The sequence below is a fragment of the Carcharhinus amblyrhynchos genome, chromosome 18, assembly GCF_965287045.1.
Source record: "Carcharhinus amblyrhynchos chromosome 18, sCarAmb.v2.hapA, whole genome shotgun sequence".
Lineage (NCBI taxonomy): Eukaryota > Metazoa > Chordata > Chondrichthyes > Carcharhiniformes > Carcharhinidae > Carcharhinus > Carcharhinus amblyrhynchos.
Genome location: NC_137341.1, coordinates 9,126,390 through 9,152,516, shown reverse-complemented (window position 1 = coordinate 9,152,516; position 26,127 = coordinate 9,126,390). Strand labels below are relative to the sequence as shown.

General features: G+C 45.9%; 1 protein-coding gene across 1 annotated transcript; it reads right to left on the bottom strand.

Annotated features, from left to right (window-relative positions):
- Positions 1-1,316: 1,316 nt before the first annotated feature.
- Positions 1,317-26,127, bottom strand: LOC145354642 (large ribosomal subunit protein uL3-like). The gene is made up of 10 exons (XM_080206073.1): positions 26,055-26,127; positions 25,626-25,818; positions 23,529-23,697; positions 20,614-20,749; positions 13,349-13,535; positions 11,615-11,775; positions 7,926-8,027; positions 5,244-5,339; positions 3,935-4,054; positions 1,317-1,440 (listed from the first exon to the last, which is right to left on the bottom strand). The coding sequence occupies exons 1-10, from the start codon at positions 26,055-26,057 to the stop codon at positions 1,384-1,386; spliced, it is 1,224 nt and encodes a 407-aa protein (XP_080062199.1). The 5' UTR covers positions 26,058-26,127; the 3' UTR covers positions 1,317-1,383.

Here is a 26,127-nt window from a genome sequence, read left to right as displayed (position 1 = left end):
AGTACTTGGAAGTCAAATTACAACATGAATGCATCGTCAGTTGTGAGCTGTTCTATTTCTTGTGGGACTCAGTTTACATTTTGAGCACGTTCTGTGGGCGATCTAATGGCCCCATTTTAGTACAGTAATATTCTACTCAACTGAATGAATTCTATGAAGTACTCAGTCAAGTTACCCTGGAAAGGCAAAGTATCTCAGAAATGTGAACAGTTTAATCAAGCAGTTTCATGCTGCCAGTATGTAGTGAGTGATAAGGTGAGTGTTATTTTCCACCAACAGAATGCTGCAGTCAGTCCAGAAAGACATTCTGCCTCTCCCACAATTGTGCAACATTGAATATGTGCCAGTGCAATGTCAGGTATGTAGGCTGTACGGCCAAACTATCGGTCAATCGAATCAAACAACTTGTTGATCTGTTCAAAAAAGGCAAGAATATCGGCCACACAATGCTAACCCTGGTGCCACCGTGCTACCCTGCTGAGGTCCATGCGGTGTAGATGTGCATTAGCCATGTGGTGTATATACGGGTTAACATGGTTAACCCAAAACAAAACGTCTACTGTTAGATGCGATTCTGTGATTGGGCAGCACTTGCTCAACAATCCTGAGTGTGCTAATAGTTACACTAACAACCGACATAAGACAATCATAATGAAAAAGAGCTCATAATGTGGGCCATTTCCACCATCTAGAAACAACTTACATTCATAAATAGGGATCATCGTCTGCAAGCAAAAGTAACATGTTCAAGCTTTGCACCCTTTAGAATTACCTGGGGACTTGAGGAACCTATAGTTCCCCATTGATTTCACCATGGCAATGCTTCAACTAATCAGAGTTGATTTGCCACCAAATCAGCCCCCTTCTTCTCTTTAGTATAAATGGTAATGATCATTTGAAATTTGACATTCCTGCATTTGTCCTGATGAGTACAAGATGAAAGGTTTCAGCAACATATCCTTCTTCTCAGCTATATTCAAAATTCTGTTTCACAGAGTTTCCTTCAGCTCATGTGCTCACTTTCACCAGAATTTTCCTGTCCCTCCCACCACGGGAATCGCAGGGGGTGGGACACGGACCATGGAAAGGTTTGCTGACCTCTGGTGGGAGCATCCGGCCTTGGGACGAACGTGGCTGGAAAATCCCACCCTTTATGTCACATCTACTTAACTATTGTAGAAAGTAGAACTATACGGGGCTGCTAAATAATTCATCATTATTGGCTGAATAAAATGTAATCCTGTTTAATTTTCATGTGGAAATCCCACAGCCACATACTAACGGTGAGAAAAATGTCACTTAAAAAAGAACAGAAATTTTGAGCATCCAACAATTCTTTATTAAACAACTCAATGTAGACAATCCCCATCATATCTGTAGCTGTTATGAATCAGCCTGGACACTGGCCTTCGCTTGAATGCGATCTTTCTTGAGTGGCCCCTGAATAAAGAGAAGAATGGTAGAATTTAAAATGATTTTTGTCCTCTTCCAACCTCCAATCTACACAAATAACTCGTCTTCAAAACTATCACCTATCATCCAGATTGTGGAGATGCCGGCGTTGGACTGGGGTGGGCACAGTAAGAAGTCTCACAACACCAGGTTAAAGTCCAACAGGTTTATTGGCAATCACGAGCTTTCGGAGCGCTGCCCCTTCATCAGGTGAGTGATATCGTCCAGATTGTGGGGCTGAATTTTTGCTTCGGGAATGGGAAACTAGAGTTGGCTTAAGAGCCGGAATTCTCCAGCCTTTGGTGCCAGCGGGATTCTCCAGTCCCACCAGCGGTGCATCCAGGCCCGTGGGTTTCTCAATGGTGTGGGGTGTCATCAATGGGAATTAAATAGATTAAGTGAGGAGCAGCACTGTGGCAAATGGTTTTCAATGTAGACAAATGTGTCCACTTTTGTCCTAAAGAGGATGGAACCGAATTCTTTCTAAATGGTGTGAGGCTAGAAAGGGTGAAGGCTTGAAGGGACTTGGGGAGGTGAGGTGCACGCACCATTAAACTGGAGAGAATAGGTACAGAAAATAGTCAACAGAAGAGGATAGAATCCCTACAGTGCAGAAGCAGGCCATTCAGCCCATCAAGTCTGCACTGACTCTCCAACAGAGCACCTTCCCCAGGCCCATCCTCCGCACTATCCCTATAATCCCACATATTTATCCCACTAATCCACCTAACCAGCACGTCCTTCGGAGGAAACCAGTGCACCCAGAGGAAACCCATGCAGGCACGGGGAGAATGTGCAGACTCCGCGCAGACAGTGATCCAAGGCAAGGATTGAACTCAGGAAACTGCCACTGTGAGGCAGCAGTGCTAACCACTGTGGGATAAGGGATAATGAAATAAGGGATAAAGAGATAATAAAATGCTGACTTTTATATCCAGAGGACAAGGACACAAGCTGGGGTAGAAGTCATGATTCAGCTACTCAAAGCCCTAGTTAGTCCAAACTGGGAATACCATGAATGTAGTTCCAAACAACAAAGCTATGGAAGGAGGGAATGCAGCGTAGATTGGTCAGAATGATTCCCAGGATTAAATTAAAAGAAATTAGTCCCTAGAATTCAGAAGGTTAAAATGTGATTTGAAAAATGTTTTCTAGACACTAGTGCTATAAACCTCTGACCTCGTCCGCGACTGGGACTGTCCAGTGCCACTGGAAATGCATGGAGTTACGGTAGAATGCCAAATTTTCCACTCTCACTTGCAGTGGGTAGTGAGCTCAGAGAATCCTGCCCTAAGGCGGGAGGCAATCAACTTTGCTGGTTGGAGAGTCTAGGGCTAGGAAGCAGCATGGTGGTGCAATGGTTAACACTGCTATTTCACAGCGCCTGGGACTTGGGTTCGATTCCCGGCTTGGGTGACTGTCTGTGTAGAGTCTGCACATTCTCCCCATGTCTGTGTGGGTTTCCTCCAGGTGCTCCGTTTTCCTCCCACTGTTCAAATATGTGCCTGTTAGCTGGATTGGCCATGCTAAATTGCCTCTTAGTGTCAGGGGAACTAGCTAGGGTAAATATATGCGGTTACGGGAAGAGGGCCTGGGCGGGATTGTGGTCAGTGCAGACTCGATGGGCTGAATGGCCTCTTTCTGCGCTGTAGCATTCAATGATTCAATATAATTAGGATCCAGTGATGGAATTTTCCTATCCCGCCCCCCACGGGACACGGAGCACACAAAAGTCCATTGACATCGGATGGGATTTTTCAGCCCTGGGATGAGCACAGCTGGAAAATCCCACCTGTAGATCTTTCAGGAAACACATCAACGTGGAACGAGCGGGATCAGTTTGAATCTCTCACAAATGGCAACTGATGCTCAATCAATTCTTAATACTAGTTTGATATTAACAAGCATTTGTCAACCGGCAGTATCGTGGGTTATGGAACAAAATCAGGTATGTGGAATCAGATAACACGACTGAGTGCAAGAAGAGGAGCTGAAAGACCTATTTCTGCTCTTATGTTCCAAAGTCAGTGAGATCAGGCCAGCTGAATTATCAACATGTACCAGTTACCAACATGCATTCAAAAAGATGTTATGCATTTGAAATTTACAGAATAGATCTTGCATTGCTTTAGTGAAGTTCTGTCTTGGCAGTTGTTTCAATTCTTGGCATTTTGTTTTCTGCACTCCACAACATCTCGATTCCCATTAAGCTACACCACCACCCTGTCTCGTACCCACCACCTCTGCAGTCACTCGCATCGACTGGGTAGGCTTTATCAGATGGTGTAAAATGGGCAGCGCCAGGTTGGCAGCTCCTGTACGTCGCGGCTGATCTCAATCACGAATCGAGAGAAGGGTGTAGCAGGAGCTGCCAAAACTCAATATCAGCTGCTTCACACGATCACAAAGTGTCAAAACCTATCCCAGCCAGTCCGAGCTATACGCCCCCGGGCATTCGCCTTCTCTTTTTTGGTAACCCTACCATGAAAGCTCTCTTCTCCTCGGCTGTCTGGAAGCGTCCGTAGCCAAATTTGGAGGTTGTGTCGATAAATTTGAGGTCGATTTGTTCCACGGCCGTGCGTTTGGTGTGGACCAGAAGGGACTGTAAAAGAAAAGCAGACAGCAGCCCTGAATGTGTGTTTTCAGCAGAGTGATTGTGGAACAAGGTGCAATCTTAATTATTGTTAACTGGGGGGAAATAACGTGCAATCAACCAAATTGCAATTTTTCAGAGACGTGTCCCAATCCCTCCTGCGCTGGAAACAGATTCCCAACCACGACATTTTGCCAGCTATTTCACCGCCTGGGACATTGGTTTAGAGATTTTCATAAAGTCACCTCCAATGTTGCCGAGGCAACCTCAAGTTTGGCTTCAGGATATAAAATTGCTCCATTTAAATGCACTGTCTCACTTTATACATGTAAAAATCCAATTCAAACGTAGCAGGCCCTCGTTCCAGGCCAGAGTTGCAGCATTTGCCATATTGATTACAGCTCCCTAACATTACACAGTCACATTGAAACTTCGACATTTGAACATTTGCCACTGTTCTTCCTCCACCCCATCCACTGCCAGCAGCTTAAATGACAAAAGGATCTTGTCCCAATCCTAACCCTAACCCTAACCCAACCCAGCTTCAAGGCGACCCTTTACACGAGTTAGTTTTATTTACTTTTTATTCAACTATGGCGTAACGACTTTAATCAGGCAATCGAGGTGGGCCTGTTAGAATACGAACTCTCGGATTTGGGGCCAAATTGATGGGCCAATCATGGGGCCTCTTTCTTTGTATTTAACCAGGCGTGTCAGTTCCTCTGGGACTCCTCGTGCAGACTGCTCACTGAAAGCACTCTGTATGCTGTTATCAGACTTGTAAATGAAGGCATTTTGGTGAAGGGACTTCTGCCTCTGAGGACTTATTACAGTGGTATATGGGCGTCGCTGGCTGGGCCAGCATTTATTACCCATCCTTAGTTGCCCGAGGGCAGTTGAGAGTCACCCACATTGTTGTAGCTCTGGAGTCACATGTAGGCCAGACCAGGTAAGGATGGTAGATTTCCTTCCCAAAAGGACATTAGTGAACCAGATGGGTTTTTCCTTAAATCCACTGTGGTTTCATGGTCACCCATGGATTCTTAATTCCAGATTTTTTAAAATATAACTATTATTCAACGCTTAAGGATGGACAGAAAAAAAAATTATCTCCTGCCAGATATTTCAAATGAGCCAGCAAAGTTAGAAATGACATCCCCCCCGACACGTTGTTACTACCCAGAGGAGGGTGCTGTACCTTTCTGAGCGCAACTACACGCTTCTTTGTTCCAACGATACAGCCTTTTACCATAACATAGTCATTGTTCACTTCACCATAATGTGGAAAACCACCCTGAAACACAAAGAGAGACTGACTGGATTAACATCCTTTTTATAGCATAGCACAAGAATTATCAAGAAACTCCAGCTGGCTAAGATCAAATGTCGTTGGATCAAGCCCAAGATGAGATGCAATACCTTTTCCTCTTGCCTTGAATATCTGTTGTGGGGACCATAAATTGGACTCAATTTTAATTGGCTTTTGCAGCAAGCAAGGAATGGACGGCACGGTGACACAGTGGTTAGCACTGCTGCCTTACAGCTTCAGGGAACTGAGTTCGATTCCCGGCTTGGGTGACTGTATGCGTGGAGTTTGCATGTTCTCCCTGTGTCTGCGTGGGTTTCCTCCAGGTGCTCCAGTTTTCTCCCACAGTCCAAAGATGTGTGGGTTAGGTGCGTTGGCGATGTTAATTTGCCCCTTAGTGTCCCAGGATGCGCAGATTAGAGGGATTAGTGGGGTAAGTGTGTGAGTTTTTCGGGGATAGGGTCTCAGTGGGATTGTTGTCAGTGCAGGCTCAATGGCTCCTTCTGCACTGTAGTGATTCTATGAATGGATTAAGGACTTGCCCTTTCAGCTCTGCACGTGGGCTTTGCAACTTGAAGAGTGGTGTTAAATTTTTAAAAAATTTAGCCAAAATATTTGAAGATAATTGGATTGTGTAAGTGTTTCTGTACAGTGCAGTTCATCAAAACTAACTTCTAACTGCTCATTGGTTGAATTACACGTGCAGTAAATGAACCTGTCACTCAGCAGAGCATAAGGTAATGCAAACATGATTGGCACACTAAAAAGTCACTATTACATTTAATTTAGCATTAAAGAGGCTTTTGGTGAGCTGAACATTTAAAAATTAAATGTTTATCTGAAATATTCACTCCCTTTAAACAGAATTTCAGTTACATTTCATTATAACCATTATAAAGATGGATTATTGAGTCAGTAAGAGGCAGATTTCTGTCTTTATTCTCCTCCCCCACAAGCGCTTTCTGTTTGTCACTGAAATATAGAATCATAGAATCCTTACAGCGCAGAAGGCCATTTGGCCCATTGAGTCTACACCGATCACAATCCCACCCAGGCTCTATATCCACAACCTTGAATATTTACCCTGCTCATCCCCCAACACTAAGGGGCAATTCAGCACGGCCAATCCGCCTAACCCGCACATCTTTTGGATTGTGGGAGGAAACCGGAGCACCCGGAGGAAACCCGCGCAGACTCCACACAGACAGTGACCCAAGCCAGGAATCGAACCCAGGTTCCTGATGCTCTGAGAAGACAGTGATAATCAGTGTGCCACTGTGCCACATGGGGTAGGTACACCCACAGTGCTGGTAGGGAGGGAGTTTCAGGATTTTAACCCAGCGACAGTGAAGGAACGATGATAGAATTCCAATTCAATAATGTGTATCACTTTGAGGGCAGCCTGCTGGTGGTGATGTTCCCACACACCTATTTCTCTTGTCCTAGGCTGTAGAATTCAGTGTTGTTGAAGGAGCCTTGGTGAGTTGCTGCAGCGCATCTTGTAGATGGTACACACTGCTGCTACTGAGTGTCACAGTGGAGGGAGTGGATGTTCAAGGTGATGGATGGGGTGCCAATCAAATGGGTTGCTTTACTTGGATGGTGTCAAACTTCCTGTGTTGTTGGAGCTGTACTTATCCAGGTAAGTGGAGGGTATTCCTTCACACTCCTGACTTACCTCCTGTAGATGGCATCCAGGCTTTGGGGAGCCAGGCGGTGAGTTACGCATAACCAGAGTCCCAGTCTTTGCTCTTATAACTATCGTATTTATATGGCTGCTCCAGTTCAGTTTCTAGTCAATGGTGATAGTGGAAATTTAGCTATGGTAATGCCATTGAAAGACAAGGGGAGATGGTTAGGCTTGAGAGTGTGTCTTGTTGGAATTGATGCAAACAATAGATTCTTTAGTTTAACATCTCCAGCTGAAGATAAAGGAAAGTCAGGCTAATTACTGACAGTTTAATAGACCGTACCTCTTCGACCATTCATTTAATGCAGGCTACTTGTTTTACTGTTAAAAATAGCAAATTTTAAGCTATTAGTTTGAACATCCTTTTACATTAATGACGTCACATACAATCTATACATGCTGTTGGTTAAGACACACCTGCACATTAATATAATTGCATTGCTAGTGTCTGGGAACTTGGGATGGGATTTCACGGCCTCATTCATCCCGAAACCATAAAAGCCCGAGGTCAACGGATTGTCTGCCCCTTGCCGATGGCTCCAATTCCCATGGTGGACAGGATGGTAAAATTCTAGCCATGGTATCTAATTATCCATCTGGAATCCTCATTGTAACTTATGTGGAATGTGATACCTGTAATTGGGTGGTTACATCAGTGGGAACACACACACACCATAGGATGATGGGACCACTAATAGCAAGTGATGTGTCCCATGGAACCAGTGCGCCAGTGGTCAACCATTTACAGAGGCCACCTTGCTGAGGAACAATGGTTCGAGTAAAAGAGCTCGGAATTACGTATAAGGAGGGCAGCGTTTTACCAAACCTGATTAGCTTTGTAGTTACCTGCCATCTTCCAAGTGAGATAGTTCATACTGACTCACCATTGATGTGATGCTTTTATTAGTCAAGTCGTATTGAGTGGACGCATTATTTTTCACTAATTTGCCATCTTCAATGTGGATACCTCGTCCAACGCGATATACCTGTTGTGGACCAGGGAAAAAACAGTCAGGCACTTTTTATAGGCACATCAATTCAGTTTTTAAGGGTAAAAATCAGCACGTCCAGCAATAATGAATGGAGAGTGGGACTTCCCTCGGTCAAAGGCAAGGAGGTAAAGAGACAAGTTGAAATCTGTAGCCCAACAAAATAAAACGACTAGAGGGTTTTCCCCAAGGTGTTGGTGGCCAGAGATTGTAAAGGACCATTTTACCACTGCCTCCTGCATCCATTTAACACTGAACTGGGAGCCACACAACACGACAACTGGATTCTGCTTTCTTAAAGTGACAGGCTCCGTTTGCGTGGCGGAGTTTAATTTGGGTCTCCATCCTACACCTTGAATTAAGACTGACCGAGGAACAAGATTTGAAGAGACAGAAATCCCACCTGATCCACTTCCCGTGATCGAATCCACCCCAAGCAGAAATCCCACCCATAAATCTCCATCTTTTCTTTTGTCGGGCTACAGGTTTAAAATTGTCTCTTTACCTCCTCCTCTTTGATCGAGGGAAGTCCTGCAGTGCCCCCCACGGATCCTGGTAAAGTTCAGCTTGCAGTTTTGGCCAATGGAGCCCCAATAACCTCACTTTTAGTGAAATACGGAATTCCATGCCTGATCCTGAATGGAACTCTGGGAACATGCAGAATCTTCCATATTGGATCATAGAAACATAGAACATTACAGCGCAGAACAGGCCCTTCGGCCCACGATGTTACGCCGACCAATTAAGAAAAAAGCAATGACCCTCTAACCTAAACCAATCCCTTTCCATCCATAAACCTATCCACGGACCTCTTAAACGCCCCCAAACTAGGCACATCTACAACTGCAGCAGGCAGGGCATTCCATTCCCTCACCACCCTCTGGGTAAAGAACCTACCTCCGACATCCGTCCTATAACTACCACCCCTTAATTTAAAGCTATGCCCCCTCGTGCTAGCTTTCTCCATCCGAGGAAAAAGGCTATCACTGTCCACCCTATCCAAACCTCTAATCATCTTGTATGTTTCAATAAGGTCTCCTCTTAGCCGCCTTCGTTCCAACGAAAACAACCTCAAATCCCTCAGTCTCTCCTCATAGGACCTTCCCTCCATACCAGGCAACATCCTGGTAAACCTCCTCTGCACCCTCTCCAATGCCTCCACATCCTTCCTATAATGTGGGGACCAGAACTGTACACAATACTCCAAGTGCGGCCGCACCAGAGTTTTGTACAGTTGCAACATGACGTTGCGGCTCCTAAATTCAATCCCCCTACCAATAAACGCCAAGACACCGTATGCCTTCCTAACAACCTTATTGACTTGATTTCCAACTTTCAGGGATCTATGCACATATACACCTAGATCCCTCTGTTCGTCAACACTATTCAGAGTCCTACCGTTAGCCCTATACTCTACACGTCTGTTATTCCTGCCAAAGTGAATTACCTCACACTTTTCCGCATTAAACTCCATCCGCCACCTCTCGGCCCAGCTCTGCAACTTGTCGAAGTCTCTCTGTAAACTATGATACCCCTCTTCACTATCTACCACTCCTCCGACTTTGGTGTCATCAGCAAATTTACTAATTCATCTTCTATACCCTCAACCAGATCATTTATAAAAATTACAAACAGCAGTGGCCCCAAAACAGATCCCTGAGGCACACCACTTGTAACCGAATTCCATGACGAATACTTTCCATCAACCACCACCCTCTGTCTTCTATCAGCTAGCCAATTCCTGATCCAATTAACTAAATCACCCTCAATCCCATACATCTGCATTTTCTGCAGAAGCCTTCCATGGTGAACGTTATCAAACGCCTTACTAAAGTCCATATATACCACGTCAACTGCCTTACCCCCATCCACCTCTTTGGTCACTTTTTCAAAGAACTCAATAAGGTTAGTAAGGCACGACCTACCCTTCACAAAACCGTGCTGACTATCTCCAATCAATCCATTACTCTCTAAATAACTATAAATCCTATCCCTAATAATTTTTTCTAATACTTTGCCCACAACAGAAGTAAGACTCACCGGTCTATAATTCCCGGGGAAGTCTCTGTTCCCCTTCTTAAACAATGGGACAACATTCGCTATCCTCCAGTCTTCTGGCACTATACCTGTGACCAATGACGACCTGAAGATCAGAGCCAGAGGCTCTGCAATCGCCTCTCTTGCCTCCCAGAGAATCCTAGGGTAAATCCCGTCCAGCCCAGGGGACTTATCTATTTTCAAACCGTCAAGAATATCTAGCACATTCTCCTTATCAACTGCAATACTATCCAGTTTACAACCCTGTAACCCAGTGTTCTCCACAACTACATTTACGTCTCCCTGCGTGAATACCGAAGAGAAATATTTGTTCAGTGCCTCTCCAATCTCTTCCGGTTCCACACATAACTTCCCACTGCTGTCTCTGACTGGCCCTAATCTTGCCCTAACCAATCTTCTATTCTTAACATATCTAAAGAAAACCTTAGGGTTCTCCTTAATCCTATCAGCCAAAGTCTTCTCGTGTCCTCTTTTAGCTCTTCTTAACTCACTCTTTAACTCCCTCCTGGCTAATCTATAGCTTTCCAGTGCACTACCTGAGCCCTCAAGCCTCATCCTGACATAAGCCTCCTTTTTCCTTCTAACCAGCGAATCAACTTTTTTAGTGCACCACGGTTCCCTTGCTCGACCATTTCCTCCTTGCCTGACAGGGACATACTTATCAAGGACTCGCAGTAGCTGCTCCTTGAATAAACTCCACATTTCGGATGTTCCAAGACCCTGTCGTTTCCTAGTCCAACCTATGCTCCCTAATTCTCTCCTAATAGCCTCATAATTACCCTTACCCCAGCTATAACTACTGCCCCGAGGTTCATGCCTATCCCTTTCCATCACCAAGGTGAACGTAACCGAATTGTGGTCACTATCACCAAAATGTTCACCAACTTCCAAGTCTAGCACCTGGTCTGGCTCATTTCCCAGCACCAAATCCAATATAGCCTCACCTCTAGTTGGATCGGGGCAGATTTCCTCTGTTTAGCATGGGTCATAACGTGGTTTAGGATTTATAATTTGCCACAAAGTATCAAAAATGAAGGGAATCTCACCCCACGAGTCCTAAAACTCCTAAATCGAGTTACTCTTAGTCTGTGCAGGAAAACGTTTTATTTTGGTAATAGGTTGCCCCGACATATGACAAGAGTCAATAGTAAACATGACATGTCCCAGACTAATAAACATGAATGAATCCAACTGAAACTAGAATATTGTATGATTTTCGAAGCAACTGTGATTGACTATAAATGTTTGGATGATAGCACTGATGGAAAGGAACAGTCAGCAGTCTTGAGCCAACTAACCAAGGGTCAAATTATTTGATCAGAGGTCAGTCTTTGTGTAGAAACAGTACTTCAGCCCAAACTGATCAATGCCCTGCTTTTACAAAGTGGATTGCATATCCACGTGCACCTCTACATTCAAACTGAGTCTTTTGCAACTGAATATTATGGTACCTCTCACAACCTAACGCAACAGAGGAGTTGGGATAAATCCCTAAGACACACCTGCCCGGTGGGTTTGAACTGTACCTTCTTATTGACCTCTGTACGGTGGAAGTAACCTTTTTGTCCTGTGCGGGCTATTGTAAATCCAACTCGAGCTGGATGCCAGGCCCCGATGCAAGCCACCTTTCGCAGCCCTTTGTGGGTCTTCCGTGGCAGCTTTTTTGTATGCCAGCGGGAGGTGACGCCTGCAAATTAACAAGAGAAAATCTGGTTGTTGCCGTTACATTTCATTCACTTGTTACGATTGGAATATTTTACACCAAGGGCGCGATTTTACCGGCGATTCACGCTGCCCGCTGCAAGCGAGGACAGAGAATTTACCGCTCAGCTGAATCCCCGTTCACTGCAACGGGGCTGGAAAATCCCATCGGCATGAACGGCTGGAAAGTTCCACCCATATATCTCTTAAATGCATATCTGCTATTAAATAAACTTGATAACGCGCAATGATCTCCCAGCTGTTGCATTCTGCACCCAATCCACGCCCTGCTTTAAAAATTTCAGCCATATTTTTTGAGGTGAGAGGTGTCACAGGTTGGAAGGTGCTGTTGAAGGATGCTTGGTGAATTACTAGCCTCTATTACGCTGCTTTTCACACATAATTATACCAGAAGAATGACACGGGAACACCAACTCCTGCAAGTTCCCCTCCAAGCCACTCGCCACCCTGACATGGAAATATACTGCCATTCCTTCACTGTCACAGAGTTAAAATCCTGGAACTCCTTTACTAATAGCACTGTGCACCACACGGTCTGTGGCTCAAGATAGCTCACCACCTTCTCAAGGGCAGTTACGGATGGACAATAAATGCTTACCAAGCCAGGGATGCCCACATCTCATTAAAGAGCAATTTTAAAAAATGAGGGCACTGGAATTTATTGTCTTAAAAGGTTTTAGCCCAAGACAACATATCTGAATGAATGATGTCCTCAAGGACTCCTAACCTTACTAATATGAGGACATTCTTTTAGCAGCTGGACTACTGGATAATATAGGTTTCTTCTTAGTGAGTGAGGTTATGGGATATTGAAGTGTTCTTGCGAGACCTTTGAGCTTGGCTCCATGGAGAGCAATATTGCGAACAATACTGTAAGTGAAAAAATCTTTACCTTCTGTAATGACCTCAATGAGACCCATGAGGTGAGCCTCTTGGATTCCGAGCTCCCTGATTGAGGTAATGTTTGCCTGTCCAATCAGGGACGCTCACCTGTACATCCAGCAGAAGGTACTCTTCAGTTACAACAATAAAATGTAACAAAACTTTACTCCAACTTATAAATCAAAGAAAAGGATTTAATAAAGAAACTTCATTACTCCAACACTTGAGACCTCACACTAGGCCATCGTAAGTCCCAACAATTCCCAACAGGTTTTTGTGTATGCTGAGTCAGCTGGTCAGCTGACCATCACATCATTTTGTCATTGGTCAGCTGACCCTTACAGCTTGTTACCATTGGTGTCACTACAGCAGATCCAAAGATATCATTGGTTACATTCTAAAATGCCCATATATAGGGGAGTGTTGGGGCTACTGGCACTCTGGATTCTGAGTTTTTACGTGAGGTATTCTGTGGGATGGAATTGTGTTTGTAAATAAAGGGAATCTGATGAAGGGATGCCAGCCTCTGAGGAGTTATTTCACCTAATCCTTAAATATGTGAAAATAAAGTTTTTGATATGGAATGGGGACAATTTTTAATTTCTATCTCATGATCTGCTGAAGAATCTTGGAGTATTCGCCAGTCTCTGAGTTACCTTTGAATCCCTTTCCTTTGCTGACACCAATGACATCAATCATTTCATTTTGATGGAAGATGGTGCTCACTGAAATCTGTTTCTCCAGTTTCTCGTGCGCCCAATCCACTTTCTCCGCGATGGTGCCTCCGTTCAGCTGGATTTCCATGATGTGGGCTTTCTTCTGTCGCAGAGGCAACAGCTTCATCTAACGAGGAAGTAAAACAATTCAATGACAATATAACCATGACCAAAGTATTTAATTTGAGGGGAGTTTGTTCTTTCCTCATTTTTACAGAAGCACCATAGGAATCATCTTTTCTGGTTGTGTCACAGCTTGGTATGGGCTCCTGCTCTGCCCAAGACCGCAAGAAACCACAAAGGGTCGTGAATGTAGCCCAATCCATCACGCTAACCAACCTCCCATCCACTGACTCTGTCTACACTTCCCACTGCCTTGAAAAAGCAGCCAGCATAATTCAGGACCCCACGCACCCTGAGCATTCTCCCTTCCACCTTCTTCCATCGGGAAAAAGATACAAAAGTCTGAGCTCATGAACAAATTGAATCAAGAACAGCTTCTTCCCTGCTGCCACCAGGCTTTTGAATGGACCTACCTTATATTAAGTTGATCTTTCTCTACACCCTAGCTATGACTGTAACACGATATTCTACACTCTCTCCTTTCCTTCTTCCCAATGTACTCTGTAAATAGTATGCTTTAGATTATAGATCATAAAACCCTACAGTGCAGAAAAAGGCCCTTTGGCCCATTGAGTCTGCACTGACCACAATCCCACCCAGGCCCCACCCCTCATATCATACGCACTAATCCCTCTAACCTACACATCCCTGGACACTAAAGGACAATTTCTTAGCATGGCCAATCAACCTAACCTACACATCTTTGGACTGTGGGAGGAAACCGGAGTACCCGGAGGAAACCCACACAGACACGAGGAGAATGTGCAAACTCCACACAGACAGTGACCCGAGCCGGGAATCGAACCCAGGACCCTGGAGCTGTGAAGCAGCAGTGCTAACCACTGTGCTACCCTGCCACCTTTGTCAGTATCGTACACAAGAAACAATACTTTTCACTGTATCCCAACACATATGGGATCCTTGATTTTGCTGGCTGCTTTTCCAAGGCAGCGGGAAGTGTAGACAGAGTCAATGGTTGGGAGGCTGGTCTGTGTGATGGACTGGGCTATATTCGGAACCCTTTGCAATTCTTGCGGTTTTGGCCAGAAGAGGAGCCACAGCAAGCTGTCACACATCCGGGAAGTGTGCTTTCCGTGGAGCATCAGTAAAAGTTGGTGAGAGTCGTGGCTAACATGCTGAATTTCCTTAGTCTCCTGAGAAAGTCGAGGCGTTGGTGGGCTTTGAAAATATTCCTCAGTGTTACAGATGGTGGAAGTGAAGGGATAAATCCAGCCATTTTCTGGATTCAAATTTTACCACACATTTTCAAAAGATGACAAGAGAGATAAATAATGTTGCGATTCCACTCCCCGAGAGGACAAAAGCAGAAATGCCAAGCTGGTGTGAGATCAGCCATCCTACCCTGTCTCGAACGATAAAAAGTCTCTCCCCCCTCACCCCACTCTTGTCTTTCATCAGTGCATCTTCAATCTGGTGGTAATTGGCTCCATTCAAATATATCAGAAAATCAAGTGTGCTTCAGCAGTTTCATAATTAAGACGCTTGCTTCACAACCTTGTGGCTATAAATAGAAACAGAAAAGTGCTGGAAATCCTCAGCGGGTCTGTGATGGGAAAGCAGGGGTAATGGCTGGAATTTTACCAGACCCACACACACACACACTGCCCCGCCATTGGGCACTGAAGGAAATGTTGACAGATTGGCCGCTCTCCAAGAAACCGTGGGTGGCTTGAGTGGCTAATTTAAAGGCACCACTCCGCATCGCAAACCATCCGTCCAGCCAACTGAGCTAAAGCTGGAGGGGCTTGGGAGAGAATTCCACAGTTAAGGCTGAAGGTGGAATGAAGTTTTGGGGGTTATTATTATAGTGGTGCTGACACAAAAGAATTTTAAATTGGAAGAGTGACAGGAGCTCACAGGACCACAGAGCTGAATAAGTTTGCCAAGCAGGAGACCTTGGAGAGATTTTTATACTGGATCAACAACATGGAAATCTGTGTGTCAGGAATCGGAAGCTACGTTATGTTGACAAGGGCAAGGGTGGCAGAGAAATGGAAATTGGCATAAAATGGGGGAGGGGGGCAGTTTCAATTTGTACTGTCACCTCCACGGGCATTTTGCCCACATCAAGAGGGCTGACTGCCATGGGAGGAAACTGCAAGGTGAAAGGCTGGCTGTGCCCCAATAGGTTGGTGGGGTGGGGGGGGGAAGGAGGAGGGGGAGGTTGGGGAAGGGGGCAGCCCTCTACTCTTTGGCCCATGAAGAAGCCCCTGGCAACAAGGGCCATCCTCAGGGAAACAGCACCACCAGTGACCCACAAAGACCACACTCAACACCCCCATTGCCAGGGGCCTACCAGCCTAGGCCCAACTAGGGAGCCACACTACCCCCATAGATGCAGTCCCAGTAATAGCCACTAGAGGCAGCGGCACTGTTAAGGTTGCTGATGTGATGATCACCCCAGCCATCTGATTGGATCAGCAGCTCTGAGGCGGCCCCTAGCGATGGCCACTTAATTGGCAATACCTCCTCGGCTTCACCATTGGCTGAAGCAGGGTGGCATCCCACTTTTGGCACTGGGATCTGTACCACCTCCATGAAATTTCCAGCCGATCTCTCTGATCGCTGGCCACTCGTCAGAATGCAGGAGCATTCAGGAGTTAAGGAATTTTCAGGAAGTAAAGAGGTGGGGAGAGTGGGATGGGGATGGTGTGTTTGGGGGGGAAGGCAGAAAACATTAAATAGCAGTCATTTCAAAATTGTGAGACAGTTCGAATCTGTTCAATCAGATTAGGTATATCAAATAACACCTCACCGACCATTCACCCTTCGGAATCCAAACTCCTGGTAGAAAAACCATTGACTTCTCTTCACCATAAGCATGTGTATTATACCTGGCCTGTCATCTCTCAATTCTAATGTTGTTTTTGGCAGCCTCCCAGCTGCAGCCCATTTTAAGTTGCATCTCAGCCACACCATGGACAAAATTTTCAAAATGCCAGGTGTCAGGTTCTTGACGAAGGGGGCAGCACGGTGGCACAGTGGTTAGCACTGCTGCTTCACAGCACAAGGGACCCGGGTTCAATTCCCAGCTTGGGTCACTGTCTGTGTGAAGTCTGCATGCTCTCCCCGTGTCTGCATGGGTTTCCTTCGGGTGCTCCGGTTGCCTCCCACAGTCTGAAAGATGCGCTGGTTAGGTGCATTGGCCATGCTAAATTCTCCCTCAGTGTACCCGAACAGGCAGGAGTGTGGCAACTGGGGGATTTTCACTAACTTCATTGCAGTGTTAATATAAGCCTGCTTGTGACACTAATAATATAAAATAAGAATACAAATTGAAACTGCCCCCTCCCCCATTTTATGCCAACTTCCCATTTCTCTGCCACCCTTATCCCTGTCAACATAACAAGCTTCCATTTCCTAATACATAGATGTCAATATTGTTGATCCAGTATAAAAATCTCTCCAAGGTCTCCTGCTTGGCAAAATTATTCAGCTCTGTGGTCCTAGCTCCTGTCACTCTTCCAATTTAAACTTCTTTTGTGTCAGCACCACTATAATAATAACCCCCAACACTTCATTCCACCTTCAGCCTTAACTTCAGCCTTTATTTTCCCAAGAACCTGACAATATACAACAACAGTAACGAGTTGCATTTGTAGTACAGCGCCTCTGAGACAATTGAACTTCCTCAAAGAGTTCATGTGAGCGAAAGTAATTGGACATCAAACACTAGAGAAAGGTATCTGGGGAGTTGAGAATCAGGGGCCCAGAAAAGTCAAGGCAGTAAAAAAGGGGGAATGAAGAATAACGGTCCTAACTGTTCTTTTCCTCCGGGCTGGGAGGTCACACTCTCAGAATAAAGAGTTGGTCTCTTCCAGCTTTAGTTCAGTTGGCTGGATGGATGGTTTGCGATGCGGAGCGTTGCCAACAGTGCGGGTTCAATTCCAGTACCGGCTGAGGTTATTCATGCCTTCCCGTACCTTGCCTGAGATATTGGTGATCCTCAGATTAAAATCACCATCAGTCATCTGACAGCAAGGTGGCACAGTTGTTCGCACTGCTACCTCACAGTGCCAGGGACCCGAGTTTGATTTCCAGCTTGAGTCACTGTCTGTGCAGAGTCTGCATGTTCTCCCTGTATCTGCATGGGCTTCCCCCAGGAGCTCCAGTTTCCTCCCACAGTCTGAAAGACGTGCTACTTAGGCGCATTGTCCACGCCAAATTCTCCCTCAGTGAACCCAAACAGGTGCCCAAGTGTGGCGATGAGGGCATTTTCACAGTAACTTCATTGCAGTGTTAATGTAAGCCTACTTGTGACACTAATAAACTTAAAAACTCAAAGGGCAGAACAGCCTATGTTCAGCAGGTGACTTTACCTTAACCCCCTCCATCAAAAGCCTCCTCAAAATCTTCTTCTTTGATAATGCCTTTGCTTGCCATTTTTTGCAAAAGACCACAAGAAACAGGGGCAGGAATGGGCCATTCAGCCCATCCACTCTGCTTCCACACTCAATGAGATAACGGCCTCCACTACACCTTCTGCACTATCCCTCAGCTCCCTCAAAATCCAAAAATCGATCAGTGTCTCTCTTGAATTTACTGAATGACTGAGCTTCCACAGGTCACTGCAATAGAGAACGCAAAATAGTCACAACTCTCTGACAGAAGATATTTCTACTCATCTCAAAAGACCAACTCTTTATTCTGAGAGTGTGACCTCCCAGCCCGGAGGAAAAGAACAGTTAGGACCGTTATTCTTCATTCCCCCTTTTTTACTGCCTTGACTTTTCTGGGCCCCTGATTCTCAACTCCCCAGATACCTTTCTCTAGTGTTTGGTGTCCAATTACTTTCGCTCACATGAACTCTTTGAGGAAGTTCAATTGTCTCAGAGGCGCTGTACTACAAATGCAACTCGTTACTGTTGTTGTATATTGTCAGGTTCTTGGGAAAATAAAATATGGTACAACTCCAAGGTTTAAGGTGCTGGGGAGTTGGTACAGAGGAGATGTCAGGGGTAAATTTTTCACTCAGAGGGTGGTGGGTGAGTGGAATCGGCTGCCGTCGGTGGTGGTGGACGCAAACTCGTTGGGGTCTTTTAAGAGACTTCTGGATGAGTATATGGGATTTAATGGGATTGACGGTTATAGATAGGCCTGGTAGGTAGGGATATGATCAGCACAACTTGTGGGCCGAAGGGCCTGTTGGTGCTGTAGTTTGCTATGTCCTATGTTAATTATTCTAATGTATAAGGAGTATATAACTGAGTAAATTACACAATAAAATCTATCCCTTGTCCTATCGATAGAACATCTTCGATGAAAAATGTCAACAAATGTTCGTAACATGAGAGATAATGCACGGTACTAAATGTGGGCTGTTTAATAATGCCATAGATGCTTACATCAGATGTACAGTATGTCAAACCTGATCCCACAGACTCTGAAGTGCACAGCGTGACCTGATTTTTATCCTGTCTGGCCTCTCTCCTAAACATTAAAGCACAAATCCAGCACAGCTTGGCACAGTGACGCATATTTTAACAATATATGCGAGCAAGCAGATTTAGAATTGATCAAACTTTTATCTGTTAAACACTTGACAAAACCATATGTGCCACCGAACAATTGCAGCACAGAAGGAGCCAACTGGGTCCATCTTGCCCATGCCAGCCCAAGGACAACAAATGCCCTTTCTAATCCCAACCCTAGCGTGAAATCAAACAATCCTAAGAGCGAAGGGTCATCTGGACTCGAAACATCAGCTCTTTTCTCTCCTTACAGATGCTGCCAGACCTGCTGAGATTTTCCAGCATTTTCTCTTTTGGTTTCAGTTTCCAGCATCCACAGTAATTTGATTTCATGCTTTAATCCTAAAAGCAAATCAATGCCATTTCGAAGCTCTACAAGAGTTGAATCAATGAAAAAGGAGGCCATTTAGCCTTCATCAAGTCTGCATCAACCACAATCTCACCCAGGCCCTATCCCCCCAACCCCATGCATTTACCCAGCTAGCGCCCCCGACACTAGGGGCAATTTAGCCTGGCCAATCCACCTAACCCGGACATCTTTGGAATGTGGAAGGAAACCAGAGCACCTGGAGGAAACCCACGCAGACATGGGGAGAATGTAGAAACTCTGCACAGACAAGCTGGGAATCGAACCCGAGTCCCTGATGCTGCGAGGTAGCAGTCTTAACCACTGTGCCACCATGCCACCCAAAGTTTGAAGTTTATGCTGCTCATAGATAATACTTGTGAGCACAAATTCAGAACGAAAATGCCAATGAACTGTAACAGAATACACATTGTAATCTGATTGTGTTCACTTAACATTTAGCCGCTGTACGTAAAATGTGAGGGTTAGGTTCCCTTTTAAACATACAGGCCAGAATCTTGCTGGCGTTCTTGCCGGTACACACTCCCACTGCGGGTTTCCTGGAAGTGAGGGGTGCATTCAATGGGAAACCTCGTTGACACCAGCAGGACCGTAAGATCCCACCACCAGCGAAGGGCACACCACCTCCCACCACCACCAAACACGCCACGGAGAGGAGGCACATCCTGCCCACTGTCTGCAAGAAATTAACATTTTAACCAATTTCTCAGCTACAATTTTTGCTAATTATAATGGTACTGATCATGATGTCAACAAAGCCTTAGTGTTAGCGCCCTCTCTACCTGACAATCTCTTAGACTCTCCACGCCTAGAGAGTCTAAAACTAAAGGTCATTGGTTTAAGGTGAGAGGGGAGAAATACAAAAAGGTCCAGAGGGGCAATTTTTTCACACAGAGGGTGCTGAGTGCGACAGGTAGCAGGAGAGGCGGGTACAATTTTGTCTTTTAAAAAGCATTTAGACAGTTCCATGGATAAGATGGGTATAGAGTGATGTGGGCCAAATGCGGGCAACTGGGACTCACTTAGTGATACAAACTGGGCGGCATGAACAAGTTGGGCCAAAGGGCGTGTTTCCATCCTGCAAAGCTCTAAGTGCTATGCAGGCAGCACTGCATGAGAATCATACCTACTCTGCTCCCTGTTGTGGAATGTCCATTACAAATATGAGTGGCTGGACATGGGAAAGATAAATGTAGAAAGTGGAGAAGGGAAACAGTTCCCACCTGAGTGTGGACGATGACTCTGATGACTTTGCAATACTTCTTCATGGCTTCGAAATCTTTGTCGAGCTGCTTTCTCCCCGCTTCGTCCTGCCATTTCTTGCTGTACTTGGTAAAGGCTTTCCTCTTGCTCTTACACCTAGCAGTACGTAAAGGTACGAGACATGTGCTGTGGCTTATACCACACTGAACATATACCAATCATCCAGTTCAAAGCCAGAAGACCAAAACGGTCCCACCCTTATCTAGACCACATGCCTGGATTTTCCGATTGGATTTATGGGCAGGAGTCACGTGGATCACTGAACGCAGTTTCTGAGATGCCCATTTTTAAATCCGGCCCAATATCTGTTAGCGGTGAGTCCATTATTTTATAGTCACATCTTGTTTACTGTGAGCCTTTTGCCCATGTAATAACAATGCCCATGGTCACTAGGTGTTCTGGAAAATGCAACAAATAATTTAACTGTGAGTCAGAATCAGAATTTAATTGATTTATGAGACACAACTGCCAAGCTGCAGTAAACATATTATCCACCAGGTTTTGGAACACTGGCGATTCTGATTCACGCTGGGTAGAGTTCCATCGACGCCAACTGCTCTCTGGTATCCTGCTTAAGTGCCCATTCTTCATGTAGGAGCCTGGCCAATTCAATTAAATCCAATACTAAATCTAAGAGGAGGCTGTGGCGCAGTGGTGTTGTCATTAGACTAGTAATCCAGACACCCAGGGTAATACTCTGAGGATATGGGTTCAAATCCCACAACCGCAAAAGTCAAGCTGATGACCATGAAACCATAAAAACACATCTGGTTCCCTTCAGGAAAGGACCCAGTCTGGCCTACACATGACTCCAGACCCACAACAATGTGGTTGACTCTTAAATGGCCCAGCAAGCCATCCTTTTCAAGAGTCATTGTGCCCAGGGTTAACGCGGGCCAATGGTTGGCCATGGGATCTTCCTGTGAAAGATCCACAGTGAATTCATCAACCCAAGGTGTTTTAAACTGCATTTCCCTACCCCACCCCCATCATGGACAGTATGGTGGCACAGTGGTTAGCACTGCTGCCTTACAGCGCCAGGGACCCAGATTTGATTCCTGGTTTGGGTCACTGTCTGTGTGGAATTTGCACATTCTCCCCGTGTCTGCATGGGGTTTCCTCCCACAGTCCAAAGATGTACAGGTTAGGTTATTGACTCTAGTGTCAAGGGGATTAGCAGGATAAATATGTGGGGTTACGGGAACAGGGCCTGGGTGGATTGTGTTCGGTGCAGACTTGATGGGCCGAATGGCCTCCTTCTATATTGTAGAGATTCTACGATTCTATGATGGAGCTGTAAGATTCAGCAACCTGCAGGATTGTCTTACGAAGTCATAGAATCATTTGATTCCTACAATGCTGAAGGAGGCCATTCATCCCATCAAGCCTGCTTAGACAACAATCCCACCCAGATCCTATCCCCATAACTCTATGTATTTACCCTGTTAATTCCCCTGACACGAAGGGGCAAGTTGCCTTGGCCAATCCGTCTAACCTGCACATCTTTGGACTGTGTGAGGGAACTGGAGCACCGAGAGGAAACCCACACAAACACGGGGAGAAGGTGCACTTTACACAGACAGTCACCCGAGGCCAGAATTGAATTCACTCCCTGGTGCTATGAGGCAGCAGCGCTAACCATTGTGCCTATAAAGTTGTATCAAACAATAAGACCATAAGATATAGGAGCAGAATTATGCCATTGTGTCTACTCCACCATTCAATCATGGCTGATATGATTCTCATCTCCTTTCTCCTACCTTCTCCCCCGTAACCCATGATCCCCTTATTGATCAAGAACCAAACTCTGTCTTAAAGACACTCAGTGACCTGGCCTCCACAGACCTCTGTGGCAGTGAATTCCACAGGGCAATTCAGGCCGGACAATGAAGGATAGTCTTGCATACAATGCTCATATAGTGGAAATGAGTTTAAAAATATGTTCCCCATCCTATTGAATATGTGTCCCCGATGCTGTGAGGCAGTAGTTCTAACCTCTGGGCCACCAGGTACCACCTACAACTTCTCTTGTCCGAAATATCACAGAATCCTTGCAGTGCAGAAGGAGGCCATTTGGCCCATTGAGCACAAACCCACCCCGGCCCTATTCCTGTTATGCCTCACATTTACCCTGTTAATCCCCTTGACACCAAGGGCCAAGTTAGCATGGTCAATTATCCTACCCTTCACACGTTTGGAGTGTGGGAGGAAACCGGAGCACCCGGAGGAAACCCACGCAGACACGGGGAGAATGTGCAAACTTCACACAGACAGTGACCGAGGCCAGAATTGAACCCGGGTCCTTAGCGTTGTGAGGCAGCAGCGTTAACCACTGTACCACCGTGCCACCAAATGATTTTGGGTTCCTCTCTCTGGCTTTGCTTCTTTCCCCTGCAACAGTCCAGTCTTTCATTGCCCCATATATGGACCTGTTTTTTTTTAAGATTCCATTTTGGATTCTGTACATCCCACACGCAATGAAGTAATGTCTCAATCAGCTGTGAATAGCTGATGGGCCTACTCCTGTTGCTATGTAAACATGCAACCCAGTGAGGGTGTAGGCCTTCTTACTTCAGGTAGTCCGAACCAGAACAAAAAAGTTTATCTGAGTAGGTATTAGCCTCTATCCAGAGAGAAAAAATAGATAAGATTATGAGGGGAGTAGATTTGATGGGCCAAATGGCCTAATTTGGCTCCAATATCTTATGGTCTAATGGTCCAAATGGGCTGCAACTCCAGGGAGATGCAGGGCACCAAACCAACATTAGGTGGGAACATTTGCAGCGCGTCTCCTTTTCACCAACATCCACACACATTTATCTGTACATGTTCATCAAGGGAGGGGACGCTAAAATAAAGAGGATTTTTTTATTACCAGTTCTTGTAGAAACGTCGCCTACATTCGTCACTTATGTGTTCAGCAAAGATAGTCTTAAATGTCCGCAGTCCTTTAGGAGTCTCCACATACCCGACAATCCCCACAACTACCACTGGTGGGGTATCGATTATCGTCACTGCCTCCACTGCTTCTTGCTTTGCGACCTCTGTAATGGGATTATATTGGGGTTAAAACACATTCCACACCTCAAAACACAGCTCAGAGCTGATAGAAAGGGAGCTGCTTCACAAAATCAATTCCCAAATCAATTCTGGCTTATGTCCAAATGCTTATCATGGAAGCATAGAATCCCTATAGTGCAGGAGAAGGCCATTCAGGCCATTGAGCCTGCACCAACCACAATCGCATCCAGTCCCTATTCCCTTAACCCCAGATATTTACCCAACAATCCCCCTGACACTAAAAGGCAATTTAGCATGGCCAATCAACATAACCTGCACAGCTTTGGACACTAAGGGACAATTTAGCATGGCCAATCCACCTAACCTGCACAGCTTTGGACACTAAGGGACAATTTGGCATGGCCAATCCACCTAACCTGCACAGCTTTGGACACTAAGGGACAATTTAGCATGGCCAATCCACCTAACCTACGCATCTTTGGACACTAGGGGACAATTTAGCATGGCCAATCCACCTAACCTACGCATCTTTGGATGCTAAGGGACAACTTAACATGGCCAATCCACCTAACCTACGCATCTTTAGACTAAGGTACAATTTAGCATGGCCAATCAATCTAACCCGCACATCTTTGGAGTGTGGGGGGAAACTGGACCACCCGGATAAAACCCATGCAGACACAGGGGTAATGTGCAAATTCCACACAGACACTTACCTGAGGCCGCAATTGAACCCGTGTCCCTGGCACTGTGAGGCAGCAGTGCTAACAATGAGGAAAGTACGTAGGAGGAAAGGCTATTCCATATGTCATAAAAGGCTTTGGCAGTGCAGCACTCCCTCAGTACTGTTGGGAGGGACTGAGAATCAGTAACTGCGGCAGTGCAGCACTCCCTCAGTACTGTCAGGGGGGGAGTGAGAATCAGTAACTCTGGCAGTGCAGCACTCCCTCAGTACTGTCAGGGGGGAGTGAGAATCAGTAACTCTGGCAGTGCAGCACTCCCTCAGTACTGTCAGGGGGGGAGTGAGAATCAGTAACTCCGGCAGTGCAGCACTCCCTCAGTACTGTCAGGGGGGTGAGAATCAGTAACTCTGGCAGTGCAGCACTCCCTCAGTACTGTCAGGGGGGAGTGAGAATCAGTAACTCTGGCAGTGCAGCACTCCCTCAGTACTGTCAGGGGGGGAGTGAGAATCAGTAACTCTGGCAGTGCAGCACTCCCTCAGTACTGTCAGGGGGGGAGTGAGAATCAGTAACTCTGGCAGTGCAGCACTCCCTCAGTACTGTCAGGGGGGAGTGAGAATCAGTAACTGCGGCAGTGCAGCACTCCCTCAGTACTGTCAGGGGGGGAGTGAGAATCAGTAACTCTGGCAGTGCAGCACTCCCTCAGTACTGTCAGGGGGGTGAGAATCTGGCAGTGTGGCACTCCCTCAGTACTGTCAGGGGGGAGTGTCAGCCTAGATTGTATGCTCACCCTCTGGAGTGGGTCTTCAGCACGATACATTGAGCTTTAGCTCAGTCAGTGGTGCTCTCTCAACTCTGAGTCAGAACACTGCAGATTGATAATCATAGCATCCCTACAATACAGGAGGTGGCCATTCAGCCCATCAGGTCTATACAACCGTAATCCCATCCAGGCCCTAGTCCCATAGCCCCACACATTTACCCTGCTAATCCCCCTGACACCATGGTCAATCTAGCTCGGATAATCCACCGAACCCGCACATCTTTGGACGGTGGGAAGAAACCGCAGTACCCCGAGAAAACCCACACAGACACGAGGAGAACGTGTAAACTCCACACAGACAAGTGACCCAAGCCAGGAATTGAACCCGGGTCCCACATAATTGCCACTCCAGTGCTCTAAGCAGCTCTCGGGTCTCCAGTGCTTCACTGGACCGTCGGTGCTGCTGACTTTCAAACAGTGGGGACGGTAACATCATCCAAATCCTTACTCTGACTGGGTCGGTGTATTTCCCGCACAATATGAGTCATGCCGGCTTTGTAGCCCAGGAAAGCGGTCAGGTGGACAGGCTTGCTGGGGTCATCCTTCGGCCAGCTTTTCACTTTGCCTCTGTGTCTGGAACTTCGCTTACGGGGAAGAAAGCCCAGGTGCCCGTGCCGGGGAGCTGAGAACTTGCGGTGTGACTGCAAACAGAAACACACTGGTAAAATTTTTTTAAAAAGAAGCAAACATGTCCACCCACACATGTAACCTGCGATTAAAAAATCCACGCGTTTAAAACGAGCAGGATAAACTTTTCACTAACAATTACTGTTACTGTAGCAGAGTAGTAAAGTATACATTCAGGCCCAGTTTTACTGATAATCAAAGAAAGAAATGATGTATTTCATTCTAAAACTCATGGAAATAGCGTACGTACCATGGTGCGTACTGTGCACTAGCAAGCAGCTGAAAGAGGCAGTTTCCAAGTGCTGAAATAAGCTCATCCTGAA